A 17,404-nucleotide genomic window follows, 5' to 3' on the forward strand; every position below is an offset into this window, starting at 1 on the left:
CGTTGATCTTCAATTGGTGAAGAGAGAGCCTAACATTCTAACAAATGTCTTGATAAACATGGGTATTCATTTTTCCGTCGATGAGAGCAAGCTGGCCAGGACCTGAGGCAGCAAAGCAACCCCAAACCATGATGCTCCCTCCGCAATACTTTACAGTTGAGGTCTTGATGTTGGTTTGCTGCAGCCACGCCAGCGCACGTGGGGATGAATTTAGCGCGCTTGTCATGCCTCGCGCCCGGTGCCAGATCACAGTGAGAGACGCGCTTAAAATCAACTACACACACAGCAGAAAAAAGCCGAGTAAACGTTAAAGTCAGTTGAGATAGACCACCGGTAAGTTGCTAACTAACGGACATGCCATAACTGAGGCGCACATTATATATGTGTGTAAACGGAAAGGGCTAGGCCTACTACATAAGTGAAATTCAAAGTAGTTTACGTTAGCAAACTAGCCAGATTATGATATAATGATTGACGTGACAAAGTTCAGGCCAAAGTTGTCTGCGTGTCTTTGTGTATCCTAGAGAGTATATGGCGGTGCCTGGTGATGTCAGAGGAAGAGGCCTGTCAGGGCTCCCCAATATGAATGGAGAAGAGGAGGAGGAGGAAGAATCACATGAGGTGAGAGCAACAGTGAACACACACACACACATGTCATGTGTGCTATACAAACTACAAACAATGGGCCAAGGCAGATTAAGATAATGTGTGTGTGTGTCCAGGTGTTGCTGAGTGTGTTTGCCCAGCATGGGCAGTTGGGGTTGTGTTTCTATGACAGCAGAGACTTCACTCTGCACTACATGCCTGACACCTCAGACAACCACGAGCTCCAACTGTTGGCCAGAGGTATATACTAAAGTTAAACACATATACACTTGCACACACTAACCAGAGGTAGTCAGTACACACCTAAACTACTAACTGACCCAAACACATTTCTCCGTCCCTCTCCCTCCGGTCCCCTCTCCCCTCCCCCTCTCCTCCTCCCTCCCCCTGTCCTCTCCCCCTGGTCCCCTTCTCCCCTGTCTCCTTCTCCTCTCCCTCCCCCGTCCTCTCCCCCTGTTCTCTTCTTCTCCTCTCCTTTCCCCGGTCCCCTGACTCTCTCCCCCTCCCTCTCTCAGTGGTCCAGGAGGTGAGCCCTCATGTGATCATTATCAGTGCTAAGCAGGAACGCTGCATGGTCCAGTTCATGCAGGGACTGGGTGAGGAGGAGCACCGCACAGGGAGGACTGGGGAAGGGAAAACTTTAGGCTGGTCGGGGAGGGGTGATGGTTAAGGTGGAGGGTAAAGGTTAATGCTAAAACATCTTTATACATTTGCACTTTCTCCCCCTTTTTCACTTTATCTCCTTGCCCTTCTATCGCTCTCTATCTATCTATCTCTAACTCTCTTCTTTTTCACACTCTTCTATCCCCCTCTCTCTTTCTGACTCCCTCTCTCCTCCCTGCTTCCAGGAGCCAACCCAGACTACAGGCCTGAGGTGGTGACCTATCCCTATGTGGACTTTGGTAAGAACAGCTGCCTTGCCTGCGGTAATACACTAGGTATTGTTCTCAGTGTAACTTTTGAACATCAATAGTCAAGTTTTCAGTTACAGATTCTCTCTCTCCCTCTTTTTACCACAGGTCTGGAGGTCAGTAAGCAGAGGCTGTTGTCTGCCCATTTCCCCTTCCTTCCTCCTGCCGTCTCCGAGAGAGAGAGAATCTCCTACCTCTCCTCCTGCATCTCCTTCTCCTCCCCCCTCATGGTGAGTTCTCCTCCCCCCTCATGGTGAGTTCTCCTCCCCCCTCATGGTGAGTTCTCCTCCCCCCTCATGGTGAGTTCTCCTCCCCCCTCATAGTGAGTTCTCCTCCCCCCTCATAGTGAGTTCTCCTCCCCCCTCATAGTGAGTTCTCCTCCCCCTCATGGTGAGTTCTCCTCCCCCTCATGGTGAGTTCTCCTCCCCCTCATGGTGAGTTCTCCCCCTTGTTCCAGGAAAATAACCTCACACTGACATTTGAGATTAAATTGAAAATGTTGTGCGTGTGTGTGTGTTTATTTGTGTCCTAGCTGCGGTCAGTAGGTGCGTTGCTGAAGTGTCTGGACAAGAGGAGAGTGGGAGTGGAGCTAGAGGACAGCAGTGTGGGAGTCCCCATCTTACAGTTCCACACCTACACACTGTAAGACACACACATACAGAGAGATCAGGTCAGTTGTGTATAGGTATTGTGGTTGAATGTTTTTTTCACATCTGAATTTCATTCCTCTTACAGGAAAGACGTAGTGTACGTGGACCAGGATACTTACAGGTCAGTCCCCCTGGAGACAAACACACACACACACACACACACACACACACACACACACACACACACACACACACACACACACACACACACACACACACACACACACACACACACACACACACACACACACACACACACACACACACTCTCTCTGCCATGTTTGTTGTGTGTGTTCCAGCGTGCTGCAGATCTTCAAGTCGGAGCTGCACCCCTCTGTGTACAAGCTGCAGTCTGGGGAGAAGGAAGGGCTCAGTCTCTATGGTAACACATTATGGGAAGTTAATGATCTGATGTGATGTCAGTACATTGTCACACTCGCATTATGAGAAGCGGTGATCTCTCAGTCGTGTTTCCTGTAGTGATGATGTGATGGGTGTTGGTGTCTCTGTTTCAGGGATACTGAATCACTGCAGGTGCAAGTTTGGCTCCAAACTGCTTCGGTGAGGAAAACCTGTTCTCATGGTTGAAGTGTCAGAAACTAACCACACACAGATTATATCTGAGAAACATAATCAATACCTCAGTACCTGTTTGTGGTGCGTAGTCATAATCTCTATCCCTCCTTGTTCTGCTAGATGTTGGTTATTGTGAAATCCTCTCTCTCTCTCTCAGCCAGTGGTTTCTGAGGCCTACTCGTGACCTGGCGGTGTTGAACAGGAGACAGGAAGTTGTGAGATTCTTCTCCTGTCCACGCAACTCTGACTCCCTAAACACTTTGCAGTCCTCCCTACGCAACATCAGGAACATCCCGGTAACCATGACCTGTGAACTTTACCCCTCAGCGCCATGCAGGCCTCAGTCTGCAACATCAGTGATGAGTATGAATTTTCTGTAATAAAGAGTATTATTTCTCCTGCTGTAGACTCTCCTGCGTTCGATGTCTCTGTCTCACACCAAAGTCTCTGACTGGCAGGGTCTCTACAAGGTAGGAGTTCTACGGCCATTTATCTATATGAATAGCATGTCTGTATGTGTATTAGACAATCTACGGTGCATTGTGAATAGTGTGTGTGTCTGTGTTGTAGACAGTGTATAGTGCGGTGTGTATCAGGGACACAGTGCGCTCCCTGCCTCAGTCCATCCAACTCTTCCAGGAGATCAGTGAGGGATTCTCAGATGACCTTTACTACATCGCCTCGCTCATCAGCAGAGTGGTGGGACACACAGTACATACGTCAGGTGCAGCTCAGCTCCCATGTTCTGTATGTCAATGTGTTTCATTCTCATTTTATTCTGTGATTTGTGTCTTGTATAGGTGGACTTTGAGGGCAGTTTAGCAGAAAACCGTTTCACTGTCAAACCCAATGTGGACCCTGCTATAGATGAGAGTGAGTGTTCATAACATTAGGGAATGATAAAGCTTAGAGTTATGTTAGGGTTATGTTTGTTGAAGGTTAGGGTTATGTTTGTTGAAGGTTAGGGTTATGTTTGTTGAAGGTTAGGGTTATGTTTGTTGAAGGTTAGGGTTATGTTAGCTGAAGGTTAGGGTTAGCTGATGGATAAGGTAAGGTGAAGGTTAGGGTAATCTTACTCTCCTCCGTCTGCTTTCTCTGCCAGAGAAGAGGAGGATGATGGGACTGTCTGACTTCCTGACGGACGTGGCTCGCAGAGAGCTGGAGCACCTGGACACCCGCATCCCCTCCTGCTGCGTCATCTACATCCCCCTGGTCTGACATCTACTATTACTGTTTGTCTACATTCCCCTGGTCTGACATCTACTACTATTGTCTGTCTACATCCCCTTGGTCTGACATCTACTACTACTGTCTGTCTACATCCCCCTGATCTGACATCCATCATGGGGTCACCCATCCCTGGTTTACATGCTAACAAGGATGCTAAAGGCTAAACAAATAAATCTAAAGTGTACCTTGCTGACTGTCAGGATCAACAGGATGCCGATCCTTTCTAAATATCCATAAAATGAGGTTAAATTGTAATCTGGATGTCCTATCCTATCAACATAATTTATTTATCTCTTTCTTTCTCTCTCAGATAGGGTTCCTGCTCTCGGTCCCTCGGTTGACCAGCATGGTGGAGAAAGAGGACTTTGAAATAGAGGGCCTTGACTTCATGGTGCGTGTATGATACATGTGTATGTTTGCTCCCACTGTGAGTGTGAGTTTATGATGTGTGTATGTTCTCACTGTGTGTGTGTTTAGTTTCTGTCTGAAGAGCGTCTGCACTACCGCAGTCAGAGAACCAAGGAGCTAGATGACCTGCTGGGAGACTTACACTGTGACACCAAAGGTCAGGCTGTCAGCCCTCCCCTCTCTTTCTCTCGCTCCTCTTCTCTCATCTCTCTCTCTGTCCTCTCTAAAATGGGGACACACATAATCCAGAAAAATAAATATCAGAACAAGCAATGTCAGAGACCGGGAATATAAATATATATACCACGGGTTGGTGACACCTTAATTGAGGAGAACGGGCTCATGTTAATGAAGTGGAATGGTATCAAACAAATCAAACATGCGCAGAATACAACAGGTACAGTGAAAGAAATAAGACCTTACCATGAAATTATTACTGACAAGCCCTTAACCAACAGTACAGTGAAAGAAATAAGAGCTAAGAAAATATTTACTAAATAATCTAAAGTAAAAAATGTAATAAAAAGTAACACAATAAAATTACATAACAATAACGAGGGTATATATACAGGGGGTACCGGTACCAAGTCAATGTGCGTTGGTACCAGTGGCGATTTTAGCATGTAAATCTTGGTGGGGTGAAAAAAACAATTGTGGGATGCATGCCAGCAAAGCCACTACACAACACGACACTCAACAATACATTAATTGCACTATAATGGTGACAAACGGTTCCCAATAACTGTTAGGGCCTCCATAAAGCTGTCCCAACAGAAGAATCCCAACAGCAGTCCCAACATCTTTCCACTGCTACACCTGGCTGTCAGCGGAGACTTGTCTGCGAAACAGTTTATTCAGCCTCATTTACTGCCTTTAAAAAAAACATAGCTGATATGTAACCTTTATTTAACTAGGCAAGTCAGTTAAGAACTAATTCTTATTTACAATGACGGCCTATCCCTGCCAAACTTGGACGACGCTGGGCCAATTGTGCGCCGCCTTATGGGACTCCCAATCACGGCCGGATGGGATACAGCCTGGAAATGGCTGACTTGTTTAAACAAATGTGGTTTCTACTGACAATTGAGATGTACAAACTATGGCATAAGGGGACGACATGTGAATAATAGGCAATCTGTAATTTTGATTAAGACATTCATGAACAAGCTAGGACGGACGTAGTCAATATAACTACTTGTTCAGCACTTTTGAAATGTACAGCAACAGAACTCAGAACATGTGCCGTTCTTAGTGTTCTCCCTGTACACCAAGTCAAAACTGTAGGATAAATAAAGGGGGCATATAAGCAGACAATGAAAGGTCTTACAATATTCAATGATTACATTTAAAAAAAAACAGGTTATAGGCTACATGTGCACCTCCAAGTCAGAACAAAATTAAGTGAAAATAGACCAAATTATTTGGGTGAGGCACATGGGCTGCCATTGTCTTATTACACAACATACACTTAGTATTACTTTCTTAGCTACAGTATACATATCTCCCTGCCATATTACATAATTTATGCAGCAGCATACAATACATTTTTGGACTCACCTTGTGCTGTGCTCACTTGAACAGGAAGGAGGCGCGGCGGTCCTTTGTGGGCAAATTTTGTCATCAGTCTGGCATTTTCTGGATTTATGGTGCTTTCAAGACAACTGGGACTATAGGAAAAAGGAGGACTGAACAGGCCCTTATTAATATCGCGGGGCTGAAGTGGAGCGGGTTGAGAGTTTCAAGTTCCTTGGTGTCCACATCACCAACAAACTATCATGGTCCAACCTCACCAAGACAGTTGTGAAGAGGACACAACAACACCTTTTCCCCCTCAGGAGAATGAAAAGATTTAGCATGGGTCCCCAGATCCTCAAAAAGTTCTACAGCTGCATTCTGACTGGTTGCATCACCACCTGGTATAGCAACTGCTCGGCATCTGACCATAAGGCTCTACAGAGGGTAGTGCGTACGGCCTTGTACATCATTGGGCCAATCTTTCTGACATCTAGGACCTATATACTAGGCAGTGTCAGAAGAAGGCCCAAAAATTGTTCAAGACTCCAGTCCCACCCAAGTCATAGACTGTTCTCTCTGCTACCACATGGCAAGTGGTACCGGGGCTCCAAGTCTAGGACCAAAAGGCTCCTTAACAGCTTCTACTCCCAAGCCATAAGACTGCTATTATTAACAATTAATCAAATAACCACCTGGACTATTTACATTGACCCCCCCCCCCCCCCTTTGTTTTTACACGGCTGCTACTCGCTGTTTATTATCTATGCATAGTCACTTTACAAATTACCTCGACTAACCTGTATCCCCGCACGTTGACTCGGTACCGGTACCTCCTGTACATAGCCTCGTTATTGTTATGGAATTTTCTTATTATCTTTAAGATTTAATTTTTTTTTACATTAGTTTATTTAGTAAATATTTTCTTAACTCTATTTCTTGAACTGCAGTGTTGGTTAAGGGCTTGTTGTTTTCAGTGCATGTGACAAATACAATGTGATTTGATCCAATATGATTACGTAGTACCAGTCTTGGACGAAATCAAACCAGGACGAGAAGCTAGTAACGCTAGCTAGCTATACTAACTGATGCTGCAGTGCGTGCGCTTTCTCATCCTACAGTTACAAATAACATCAACTCTTTTCAAAATATTAAGTAGCAGTCTGCCTTTTAATTCCATCTTCCTTTGATTAGATATCTCCTAACTTTTGCCTCCCATGGAGACTATGACTGTAGCCTATTGGCACTTTGATGACTTATGATTGGCCAACAACAAGCTACACGCACCAATCTCCACTCTTCTGAAAAGCATGACCAGCAGCATAAATTATACAATTTCTGTCTTGTCTCTCTGCTGCAGCAGTCACGTTCTGATATTTACAGGCCCTTCCGGACAAGTCAATTAAAATGACACGTACCCAAGACCTGTGACAATCATATGAGATCCGACCCAGACCCGTGACGTTATTTACAATTCAGGATCCGTACCAGCTCGGGTCCTGGATCGGGTATTCGGGTACAGGTTGACCCGTGAAGATCTCTAGGATAAAACCGAAGAAACTCTTTTGGAAAAAAAGTAGACCATACTTTCTACATGTCTGAATCTCTCTCTCTCTCTCTCTCTCTCTCTCTCTCTCTCTCTCTCTCTCTCTCTCTCTCTCTCTCTCTCTCTCTCTCTCTCTCTCTCTCTCTCTCTCTCTCTCTCTCTCTCTCTCTCTCTCTCTCTCTCTCTCTCTCTCTCTCTCTCTCTCTCTCTCTCTCTCTCTCTCTCTCTCTCTCTCTCTCTCTCTCTCTCTCTCTCTCTCTCTCTCTCTCTCTCTCTCTCTCTCTCTCTCTCTCTCTCTCAGACATGGAGACAGCGGTTATGACACAGCTGCAGACCACAGTGCTGGGGAGAAGTGCCTGTCTGTACAAGGTGTGCGTCTTTAAGCGGTATCTCTGTGTGCACACTTACCTTTTTGTGGGATTATGCTATGTGTGTGTGTGTGTGTGTAGGTTCTGGATCTGAGTGCTGAGCTGGACTGTCTGATGGCCCTGAGCCATGCCTCCCAGGAGTACGGATACACTACCCCCACTCTGGCCAACCACCACAGGATAACACTCAGACAGGCCAGGTACGCACACACAGACCCCATTCCAGCTGGCTAGACGCCTGTATGAACCCCTAGGGTATCCAGGGAGGCGGTTAGAGAGGCAGATAAGGGTTGTTGTTGCTCAGATCTCTCTTTCTCTCACTCTCTCAGACACCCTCTGTTGGAGTTGTGTTCTCCTATGTTTGTGTCTAACTCCTTCCTGAGTTCTGAGACTCGTGGACGGGTCAAGATCATCACCGGACCCAACTCATCTGGCAAGAGCATCTACCTCAAACAGGCAAGGACACACACTCACTCACTCACTCACACTTACTCTCACACACACACGCACACACAGAAAGTGTCAAAGACAGATCCAGTTCTTGAGTTGTTTCAGGATAGATTGTTTCCTCTTCCTTCTGATTGGCTGGGTCAGGTGGGTCTGATTGTGTTCATGGCTCTGATTGGTTCTGACGTGCCAGCGAAGGAGGCAGAGATTGGTCTGGTGGACGGAATCTTCACACGCATGCAGAGCAGAGAATCTGTGTCTGTAGGACTCAGCACCTTCATGATAGACCTCAACCAGGTACACACACACACTACACACACACATACACACTACGCCAATGGTGGAAAAAGTACCAAATTGTCATAATTGAGTAAAAGTAAATATACCTTAATAGAAAAAGACTCCAGTGAAAGTCAGAGAGAGAGAGAGAGAATTAGAGGGAGCATGCTTAAATTCACACAGGACACCAGATAAGACAGGAGAATTACACCAGATATAACAGACTGACTCTAGCCCCCCGGCACATAGACTATTGCAGTATAGATACTGGAGGTTGAGACGGGACACACACACACACACACACTGGCCCTGTCCAACGATAGCCCCGGTCAGGGCCAACCAGGCAGTATTTGGTTTTAAAATGACATGTAATTGCTAAAATATGCTTAAAGATCAAGATGCACTATTCATAAATCGCTCTGCCATTTCCTGGATGCAAAAATCCAAGTAGTTTGCCAAATTTCAGTTTATGTGACAAAACAAGCAGTCATTGTGTAGAGAATCATTGTATCATATAAACCGCTGTGAAATATATTTTCAATAACCAAAACTATTGTATATTCAGCTTTTTGAAGCTGGTGTATAAAACCAAAAGTGAAAGACGCAAAAACAAACTTAAGAACACAAAGCATAGAAATAGCCCAAATACAACAGATCTATCGCTTCCAAGACTTGCTTTCAATGGGAATGAAAGATCTATAACTCGCAATTCTATGTGAATTTGGTCAGGTCAACCCAAAAAATTACATTATGTATCAAAAGTAAAAGTATAAATCATTTCAAATTCCTTAGATTATGCAAACCAGACGGCACAATTATTATTATTTTATGTTTTAATATTGATAGCCAGAGGCACACTCCAACACTCAGACATCATTTACAAACAAAGTATGTATGTTTAGTGAGTCCGCCAGATTAGAGGCAGTATGTAGGCAGGGAAGTTCTCTTGATAAGTGTGTTTATTTGACTATTTTCCTGTCTTGCTAATAATTTAAAATGTAACTTTTGGGTGTCCAGGAAAATGTATGGGAGTAAAAATTACATTATTTTCATTAGGAATGTAGTGGAGTAAAGGTTTCACAAATATAAATAGTTAAGTACAGATACCCCCCAAAAAACGACTTAAGTAGTACTTTAAAGTATTTTTACTTAAATATTTTACACCACAGCACTACAGACACACATGCATTTACCTATTCTCAGTGTGTCATACACGTATGTGTGTGTGTGTATGTCTGTGCTACAGATGGCTCATGCTCTGAACCACAGCAGCGGTCACTCACTGGTCCTGATTGATGAGTTTGGGAAAGGAACTAACACGGTGAGAGAGAGGGAAAGAGGGATGAAACACGTGAGACATGAAAGGAGTGATGGAGGAGAAAGGTCTCTCTTACACTGCCCAGTTATTTGCCTTTCTTTGGGTCTTTCTATGTTTCAGTGTTTCAATGTGGGTCCAAGTAAACTGTTGAACTGTTTCTCACCAGGTGGATGGGCTTTCCCTTCTGGCGGCATCTATCTCTCATTGGCTGAAAAGAGTTCCAGCCGAGGTTCCTCACATTCTATTGGCCACTAACTTCCACAGTCTGCTACAGCTGGGTCTCCTACCTTCCTCAGGCCTGCTGTCACTACTGGTACTGCGTGTGTGTGTGTGTTATCTGTCCCTTTCAGTATGTAAGGCTGGGATTTGTTGGGGTAAAACCCTTTAAAAAGTGTATTGTCTGCCCTAAGCATGCCTTGGACTGAATCCCAGCCTTGATATGTGTGTGTTTTGTGTGTGTGTGTGTAGACTCTGGAGACAGCGGTGGATGGGGATGAATTGGTGTTTCTGTACCAGCTGAAGGAGGGGATCTGTCGCTCCAGCTATGCAGCCAACATCGCTACACTGGCAGGCCTTCCCCCCAGCCTCGTACAGAGAGGAGTGGAGGTACGCTACACCACACACACACTAGCATAGCTGTGGGAAGTAGTTGTGCTGCAGCACTCCCTGAAAAATCTGAAGATTTTCTTTTATATATAGAGAGTGTATTCGGAAAGTATTCAGACCTTGACTTTTTCCACGTTTTGTTACATTACAGCCTTAAATACACACAATACCCCATAATGACAAAGCGAAAACAGCTTTTTAAAAACATTTTTGCACATTTATTACAAATAAAAAACATACCTTATTTACATAAGTATTCAGACGCTTTTGCTATGAGACTCGAAATTGAGCTCAGGCGCATCCTGTTTCCATTTGTTGAAATGAAAAATGCAATTGCAACCTATTTGCAATTAGGAATTGAGACCAAAAGCTCAAGAGAAGTTAAGTGTTTAATACCAAGGATACAGTCAGCTGAGTGCATGCATTTAGAAAGTTCACAAAACATCTTGTTTATTTTATTTGACCTTTATTTAACTAGGCAAGTCAGTTAAGAACAAATTCTTATTTTCAATGACGGCCTAGGAACAGTGGGTTAACTGCCTGTTCAGGGGCAGAACGACAGATTTGTACCTTGTCAGCTCGGGGATTTGAACTTGCAACCTTTTGGTTACTAGTCCAACACTCTAACCACTAGGCTACCCAGCCGCCCCGCCCTTGTACTCTTCCCTGCTTTTGGTCCCCACCTTCTTGCAGTTGTCACCTTCCCAGCTATACATTTTACAACCCCAATGAGTTTCCCTGTTTTCCCCTGTGGAATCTCCATGGTGCTCACTTTGTTTAGCTAGATGTCAGAATCACACCCCGTCCATCTTCATTGTCCTGGGCCTGACCCTGCTATTTGATCCTAGGCAATTTATTCTTATCTGATTAGGTCAACCTTTCTAAATGAGCATCCACACAGTTTCATGGCCTAAACTCCATTAATACTCACAGTAATCATTCACTAAACAGGATACAAGCTACAAACTATATTTATTTTTTTCTCCACAAAAGTAGTGCACTCCATCTTTAATAGTTCTGTATTAACGGACTGATATAGCATCTGTAATGCAGCCCAAAAATATTTTTCCAGCACCCACCCTCAAATATATATTGTTTACAATTTTATTTCTACCAAAAATGAATATATAACGCAGCCCCCACACTCCCAAACTACTTCCTGTGTCTATGCACACAAGTACAATAAGGCATCACATTTTTTTCAACAGAAATGCAAACTAAGAGTAAGTTATGTATGTACGTGTGTGTTTGTGTAGGTATCTGAACTGTACAGAACAGGAAAGACCATTAAACGCATCGACCGACCATCTACAGAGGAGCAGGCAAACAAGTAAGTCACACAATCACAGTGAACACACACAAAGTCGAATCAAATGTTCTTGGCCGAATACAACAGATGTAGACAGTGTAAGGCTTACTGACGAGCCCATTCCCAACAGTGCAGAGTTAGAATAAAGCAAATATTTCCTCAATAAAAAGGAAATAGTAACACAATAACAACAATAACGAGGCTAAATACGAGGAGTACCTGTACCAGGTCAATGTGAGACCACCAGATTTTACATTTAAATAAGTTGAGATAAAAGAATGCATGTAAATGTGAACATGAATGAATGCCTCCACTTCAGTTTATGCTTAATGTTTTTTCTTGCACTGTAACCAATGATTTATGAATCGATGTCCTCATTGTGGTTTTACACACGTTATTAGAATAGTTATGAAATAAATGCACATTGTTATATTTGGTAACACTTGCTTATTTTCCCTCGACAACAACCCCATTTGATGCATTGAACGGATGTGGGTGGATCAATGTCTACATAAGGTTGCTTGTCTGCGATTTGGGGATATATGCAATCTGTGTATTATTCTTAATTGGATTGCTCTAGTACGATTACATATAGATATTGTTTTTGCATATCTCCAAATGTCCTCCCACATCTCTTCGTCAATAGTAACAGACAATTCTTTCTCCCACACTTGTTTCACCCTCTGTGTGTTGACAGCAGAAAAGGACCTTAAAGTATCATAAAACAGACTTACAGACATTTTCCTTTGTGGGAAAAAAAGCATTCTTTCAATGACAGACACATCAGGGTTACCAATTAAGGTGGTGCTCTTCAGAATATAATGTCTTACTTGTAGGAAGCGGAAAAAGTCCTGCTTTGGGAGTCGATATTTCTCGACCATCTGCTCAAATGACAACAAAATCTTATCAGCAAATAAGTCATTTAGCCTGCGTATGCCCTTATTAAGCCATAAGCTAAAGCCAGCATCCAGCAATCCTGGACCGAAATCTGGGTTGTTAAGAATTGGGGTAAGAGCAGAGGTTAGTTTGGACCTTCCCAGGAAGTGTTGAACTGACCTCCATACTTTGAGTGTGTTAAGTGTAACGGGATTAATTGCAGTGATTTTCTACAGACTTGAAACATCTGAAAAATAAAAGATCCTGTAAGGGGTATTTTGAAAGAGAAGTCTCAATGTCTAACCAAATAGAGGAGTCATCATTTGTGATCCAGTCAGAAATATAACAAAGGTGGGCACACCATTGATAGAACCTGATATTGGGCAGGTCCAAGCCGCCCATAGAACTTGGCAGCTGCAATATTGCCATCTTAAGTCTTGGCTTGCGTTTACTCCATATAAAGGAACTTAGCCATCCATTTACATCCTTTATTACCTTATTGGAGAGTAATACTGGGATCATTTGGATTGGGTAAAGTAGTCTAGGTAAAATGTTCATTTTCAAGAGGGATATTCTACCCAACCAAGAAATCGGGAGAGAGTTCCAGCGCCCCAGATCCTGTCTTATTGTATCAAACAAGGGAACAAGATTGGCTTTGTACATTTGCTGGAATTTAGGAGTTACAAATATACCCAGATACATGAAACCTGAGGGAGACCATTTAAAAGGGAAGGGGGAGAAGTATTAGGTACAGAGTGTAGGCTACCAAGTGGCATTTAATCTTAAGGTCGTAAGGTTAATCTTGTAGCCTGAGAATTCGCTGAATAATTCAATAATATTAATAAGAAATGTAATTGAAGTCTCGGGACTAGAGATGTATATCAGGACATCATCAGCATACAAGCTTATTTTATGGTGAACATCGCCAATGAGCAGCCCCTGTATAGCAGGCATTACCCTGATGGCCTCGGCCAGTGGTTCCATAACGAGTGCAAAGAGGAGGGGGGATAAAGGACAGCCCTGTCTGGTACCTCTGTGTATAGAGAAGCTATTTGACCGTAGCCCATTAGTAAGGACAGCAGCCTGAGGATCATCATATAAAACTTTCACCCATTTTATAAAGTTGTCCCCCAGACCAAATTTATTTAGAGCAAATAATAGGTAAGACCACTCCACACGATCAAATGCTTTCTCAGCATCTAGGGAGAGCACAAGACCATCCACAGCACTTTGTTGGTAGGCTTGAATTACATTAAGAAGCCGCCTGACATATAGGGAGAGCACAAGACCATCCACAGCACTTTGTTGGTAGGCTTGAATTACATTAAGAAGCCGCCTGACATTGTTGCATGACTTTACGGCCCTTAATGAAGCCAGTTTGGTCTCCTTTCACAATTAGTGGCAGTGAGTCCTCTAATCTTGTGGCTAGAATTTTAGAAAGCAATTTTCTATCCACATTCAGAAGGGAAATTGGTCTGTAGGAGGAACAAGACTCTGGACATTTTCCCTTTTTGAGAATAAGTGAAATGTTGGCTTCTCTCAGCGTTTGAGGGAGTTGGTCATTTGAAAATGAGTGGTTAAACATATCACACAATGGCTCAAGGATCAGGCCATGGAACCCTTTATAGAACTCACTACAAAACCCGTCTGGTCCTGGGGCCTTACCATTTTGCAGATTCTTAATTGCGAACATTATCTCTTCCTTGGTAATAGGGGCATTAAGGAGGGACCTCTGCTCTTCAGCTCAATCTTACAAAAGAAGTTCTCCATTAATTTGAGTGCATCCTTTGGCAGTTCTGAGGCATAAAGGTTTGTATAAAATGTCTTAAATTAGTCACTTATCAATTTATTTTCATATAAATGATTACCATCAGAATCAGTAATAGTAGCAATTGACTGAGAGTCAGCTCTCTTTTTAGCTAGGTATGCCAAGTACTTTCCTGGCTTATCGCCATGTTCATATAGCTTTTGCCTGACAAATCAAATTTTCTTTTCAGCGTCCTGTGTTAGGAGAGAGTCTAACGTTGATCTAATGACTGATATTTCCTTTAATAGGGCAGGAGTGGGCGTTTTAACGTAGTCCTTCTCTTTAGTTCCTAATTCACACTCTAACATTTTTTGCTTTTCACGCTTTTTCCGTCTCTTAGTAGCTGTGTATGACATAATCAGACCCCTGGCATACGCTTTACAGGTCTCCCAAAGGAGCGAGGGGTTATCTGTTGATTGAGAGTTAATAGAGAAAAATGCTTTAAACTCTGTAATAAAATGTGATGTGAATGTATGGTCTTTAAGAATGGTTGTGTTCAACCTCTAATGTCTTGACCGATTGAATGCCCCGTTGAGTTTTATGTCCAGGATCACCTCAGCATGATCAGATATGACTATGCTTCCTATCCTAGCGGATAAAACAGACTGCAAAGACGTCCTGGGCATAAAAAAATTATCTATTCTAGTCTGACATCCATGAGGTGCAGAGAAAAAAGTGAACTCTCTGTTTGAGGGATGAAAAGCTCTCCAGACATCCGCATACCCCAGATCATCACAAATAGCTTTAAGTGACTTAGCTTGAGGAGAGAGTGAAGCTATACCGCTGGGAAACTTATCAATAAGGGGGTTCAACAAGCAGTTAAAATCTCCTCCAACCACTGCAGTGTCCGAGTTTAATTCTGAAAAGTCTAGAAATACCTTAGTGAGGAAATCAGGGGGGTGAGCAGGGGGGAAGTAAATATTCATTATGGAAATGTTCTGCCCTTGTAAAGTACCATTAATTATAACAAAGCGACCAAATCTATCTTTCACACAATTCAAGACCTTAAGTGGCAAGTTCTTTTTCACCAGAATTGCTACACCTCTACTTCTGGATGTAAATGATGAGAAAAACACTTGACCAAACTCCCCTTGTTGTAATTTCAGGTGCTCCTTATCATCCAAATGAGTTTCTTGCAACAGGGCAATATCAATATTTTATTTTTTCAAAAAAGACAGTACCTTCTTCCTTTAATGGGGTTATGGCTCCCTCTAACGTTCCATGTACATACACGCAGTCCGTTACCTGCCATTGTATCTTGACCATTCAATATCCAGACTGGATCCTACTGTAAAAGTGGGGTGGTACCTTTTTCCATGTGTTGAACTCTCCTCTATCTCACCGAGTATAAACAAACGATATGAACCCTGAACTCGAACTATAATAAACCCAAAAATTAAACATGTAAAGATCCAAAAGGGGGTTTTCCCACTAGCTAACATGCAGGGGATTTCAACTCTCCAATGTAGACTCTTAAGTCCGCATTGCCGCTCAATAGCCTCATCCTTTATATGTATGGAAAATAAAATCAATAGAAGAAGATTGAGGCTCTTCCACCTAAAACCAAGCCTGGGCACCAATATGGATTCACACATATCTCAGCCTGAGCTATAGCGGCTATTACTTTAGCAAGAAAAATAATAAAGATACGAATATTACTGAGCCGGAGTACGTGAGGACTCACACCACTGTTTCATGATCAGATTCAACCAAAAATAAACAAAGTTATCCAATGCTGTGGAGGTGCAGCTTAAAGTTATTTACCTGAGAGAATCAATAAACGCAGCAGCCTCTTCATGGGGGGAAAGAGCTTTTTAGGTGATCCGTTGACCATAATCTTCAATGTGGCCGGGTACAACAGTGCGTAGTCCATCTTCATTCTCCTGAGTCGAGCCTTCGCCTCATCAAACGCTTTGCGTCTTCGTACAACCGCAGTGGAATAATCATTGAAGAATGAGACCTTTGGACCTTTACGTTGACTACCATCAGAGCTGATGTTTCTAGCCGCGTCCATGACGCGCTGCTTGTCGGTGAAGTTGTGGAACTTTATAACCACCGGCCGTGGGCGCTGATTGGGACCGGGTATCGGTGCTTGAGAGCGATGGGCTCTGTCCAGCTTCACACGACCAGCCTTAGTGTCCATTTGTAGGTAGCCAGGGATCCATTCCTCAAAGAATTTTACTGAATGTGTCCCTTCAGAATTTTCCGGGAGTCCCACAACACGAATATTGCATCTGCGTCCTCGATTATCCAAGTCGTCAATGTGCTCCGCCATTTCGCGCACCTGTTTCTCAAGTGCTTTTATCTTAGCGTCCATAGATGTAGTTGAAGTTTCCACTGCAGCAATTCTTTCTTCCGCCTCAACAACACATTTCACAACCCTCTGTATTTCAGCTGAATGGCCTGCTATTGCTTCCAAGACCGTTCTTATCTTAGCATCGATCACTTTAGTAATGTTATCAGTCATCTTTAAAATCACCAGGTCCATTGTGCCTGGATCCGCAATGGTGTTAGCTTCGCTAACGTTAGCTAGCTCCTCATGCACATCCACAGGGGTGGTGGTTTTGGTCGGCTTCTTAGTAGTTCTATTGGGCATGTTGTCTGAGATTTTTGCGAAATAGCCGTCAAGACTCATTATATGGTAACTTATTTAGCCAATTCTACCACTTTTTCAAGCTAGGAGATTAATGTAAAAATACAAATTTACGAATGCCACGAGAGCTCGCTGAAACACCGTGTTCTCTCTACGGCGCCATTTTGTCCCCTATACATAAGGTTGCTAATTATAAACATTCACAAACGCTCTGAGGAAGGTCTTGAAGTTGATACGTAAAGTTATTAAAGATCAGTGTGCGGGTTTCTTCTTTTTCTCATCTTATTCAGCTGTTACCATTCACCTGCAACAAAGGCTCAGATGAACATTTAAATAAGTTATTCTGCCTGCAATACATACGC

General features: G+C 43.3%; 1 protein-coding gene across 1 annotated transcript in view; it reads left to right on the forward strand.

The window, feature by feature from the left end:
- The window catches only part of msh5 (mutS homolog 5), an 18,422-nt gene continuing 1,018 nt past the window's right edge, over nucleotides 1–17,404 (forward strand). Inside the window, exons 1-25 of the mRNA XM_031787510.1 lie at nucleotides 1–333; nucleotides 525–621; nucleotides 723–846; nucleotides 1,122–1,202; nucleotides 1,455–1,508; nucleotides 1,626–1,747; nucleotides 2,050–2,159; nucleotides 2,253–2,288; nucleotides 2,467–2,549; nucleotides 2,683–2,728; nucleotides 2,901–3,039; nucleotides 3,151–3,213; nucleotides 3,314–3,442; nucleotides 3,544–3,616; nucleotides 3,846–3,955; nucleotides 4,284–4,364; nucleotides 4,451–4,538; nucleotides 7,741–7,808; nucleotides 7,889–8,007; nucleotides 8,137–8,263; nucleotides 8,402–8,551; nucleotides 9,780–9,854; nucleotides 10,018–10,164; nucleotides 10,320–10,457; nucleotides 11,714–11,787. Coding sequence (XP_031643370.1) covers nucleotides 532–621; nucleotides 723–846; nucleotides 1,122–1,202; nucleotides 1,455–1,508; nucleotides 1,626–1,747; nucleotides 2,050–2,159; nucleotides 2,253–2,288; nucleotides 2,467–2,549; nucleotides 2,683–2,728; nucleotides 2,901–3,039; nucleotides 3,151–3,213; nucleotides 3,314–3,442; nucleotides 3,544–3,616; nucleotides 3,846–3,955; nucleotides 4,284–4,364; nucleotides 4,451–4,538; nucleotides 7,741–7,808; nucleotides 7,889–8,007; nucleotides 8,137–8,263; nucleotides 8,402–8,551; nucleotides 9,780–9,854; nucleotides 10,018–10,164; nucleotides 10,320–10,457; nucleotides 11,714–11,787 — 2,327 coding nt within the window. The 5' untranslated portion in view covers nucleotides 1–333; nucleotides 525–531. The remainder of the gene's footprint in view (nucleotides 334–524; nucleotides 622–722; nucleotides 847–1,121; nucleotides 1,203–1,454; nucleotides 1,509–1,625; nucleotides 1,748–2,049; nucleotides 2,160–2,252; nucleotides 2,289–2,466; nucleotides 2,550–2,682; nucleotides 2,729–2,900; nucleotides 3,040–3,150; nucleotides 3,214–3,313; nucleotides 3,443–3,543; nucleotides 3,617–3,845; nucleotides 3,956–4,283; nucleotides 4,365–4,450; nucleotides 4,539–7,740; nucleotides 7,809–7,888; nucleotides 8,008–8,136; nucleotides 8,264–8,401; nucleotides 8,552–9,779; nucleotides 9,855–10,017; nucleotides 10,165–10,319; nucleotides 10,458–11,713; nucleotides 11,788–17,404) is intronic.

The sequence above is a fragment of the Oncorhynchus kisutch genome, linkage group LG13 (genome assembly GCF_002021735.2).
Source record: "Oncorhynchus kisutch isolate 150728-3 linkage group LG13, Okis_V2, whole genome shotgun sequence".
NCBI classification, from domain to species: Eukaryota; Metazoa; Chordata; class Actinopteri; order Salmoniformes; family Salmonidae; genus Oncorhynchus; species Oncorhynchus kisutch.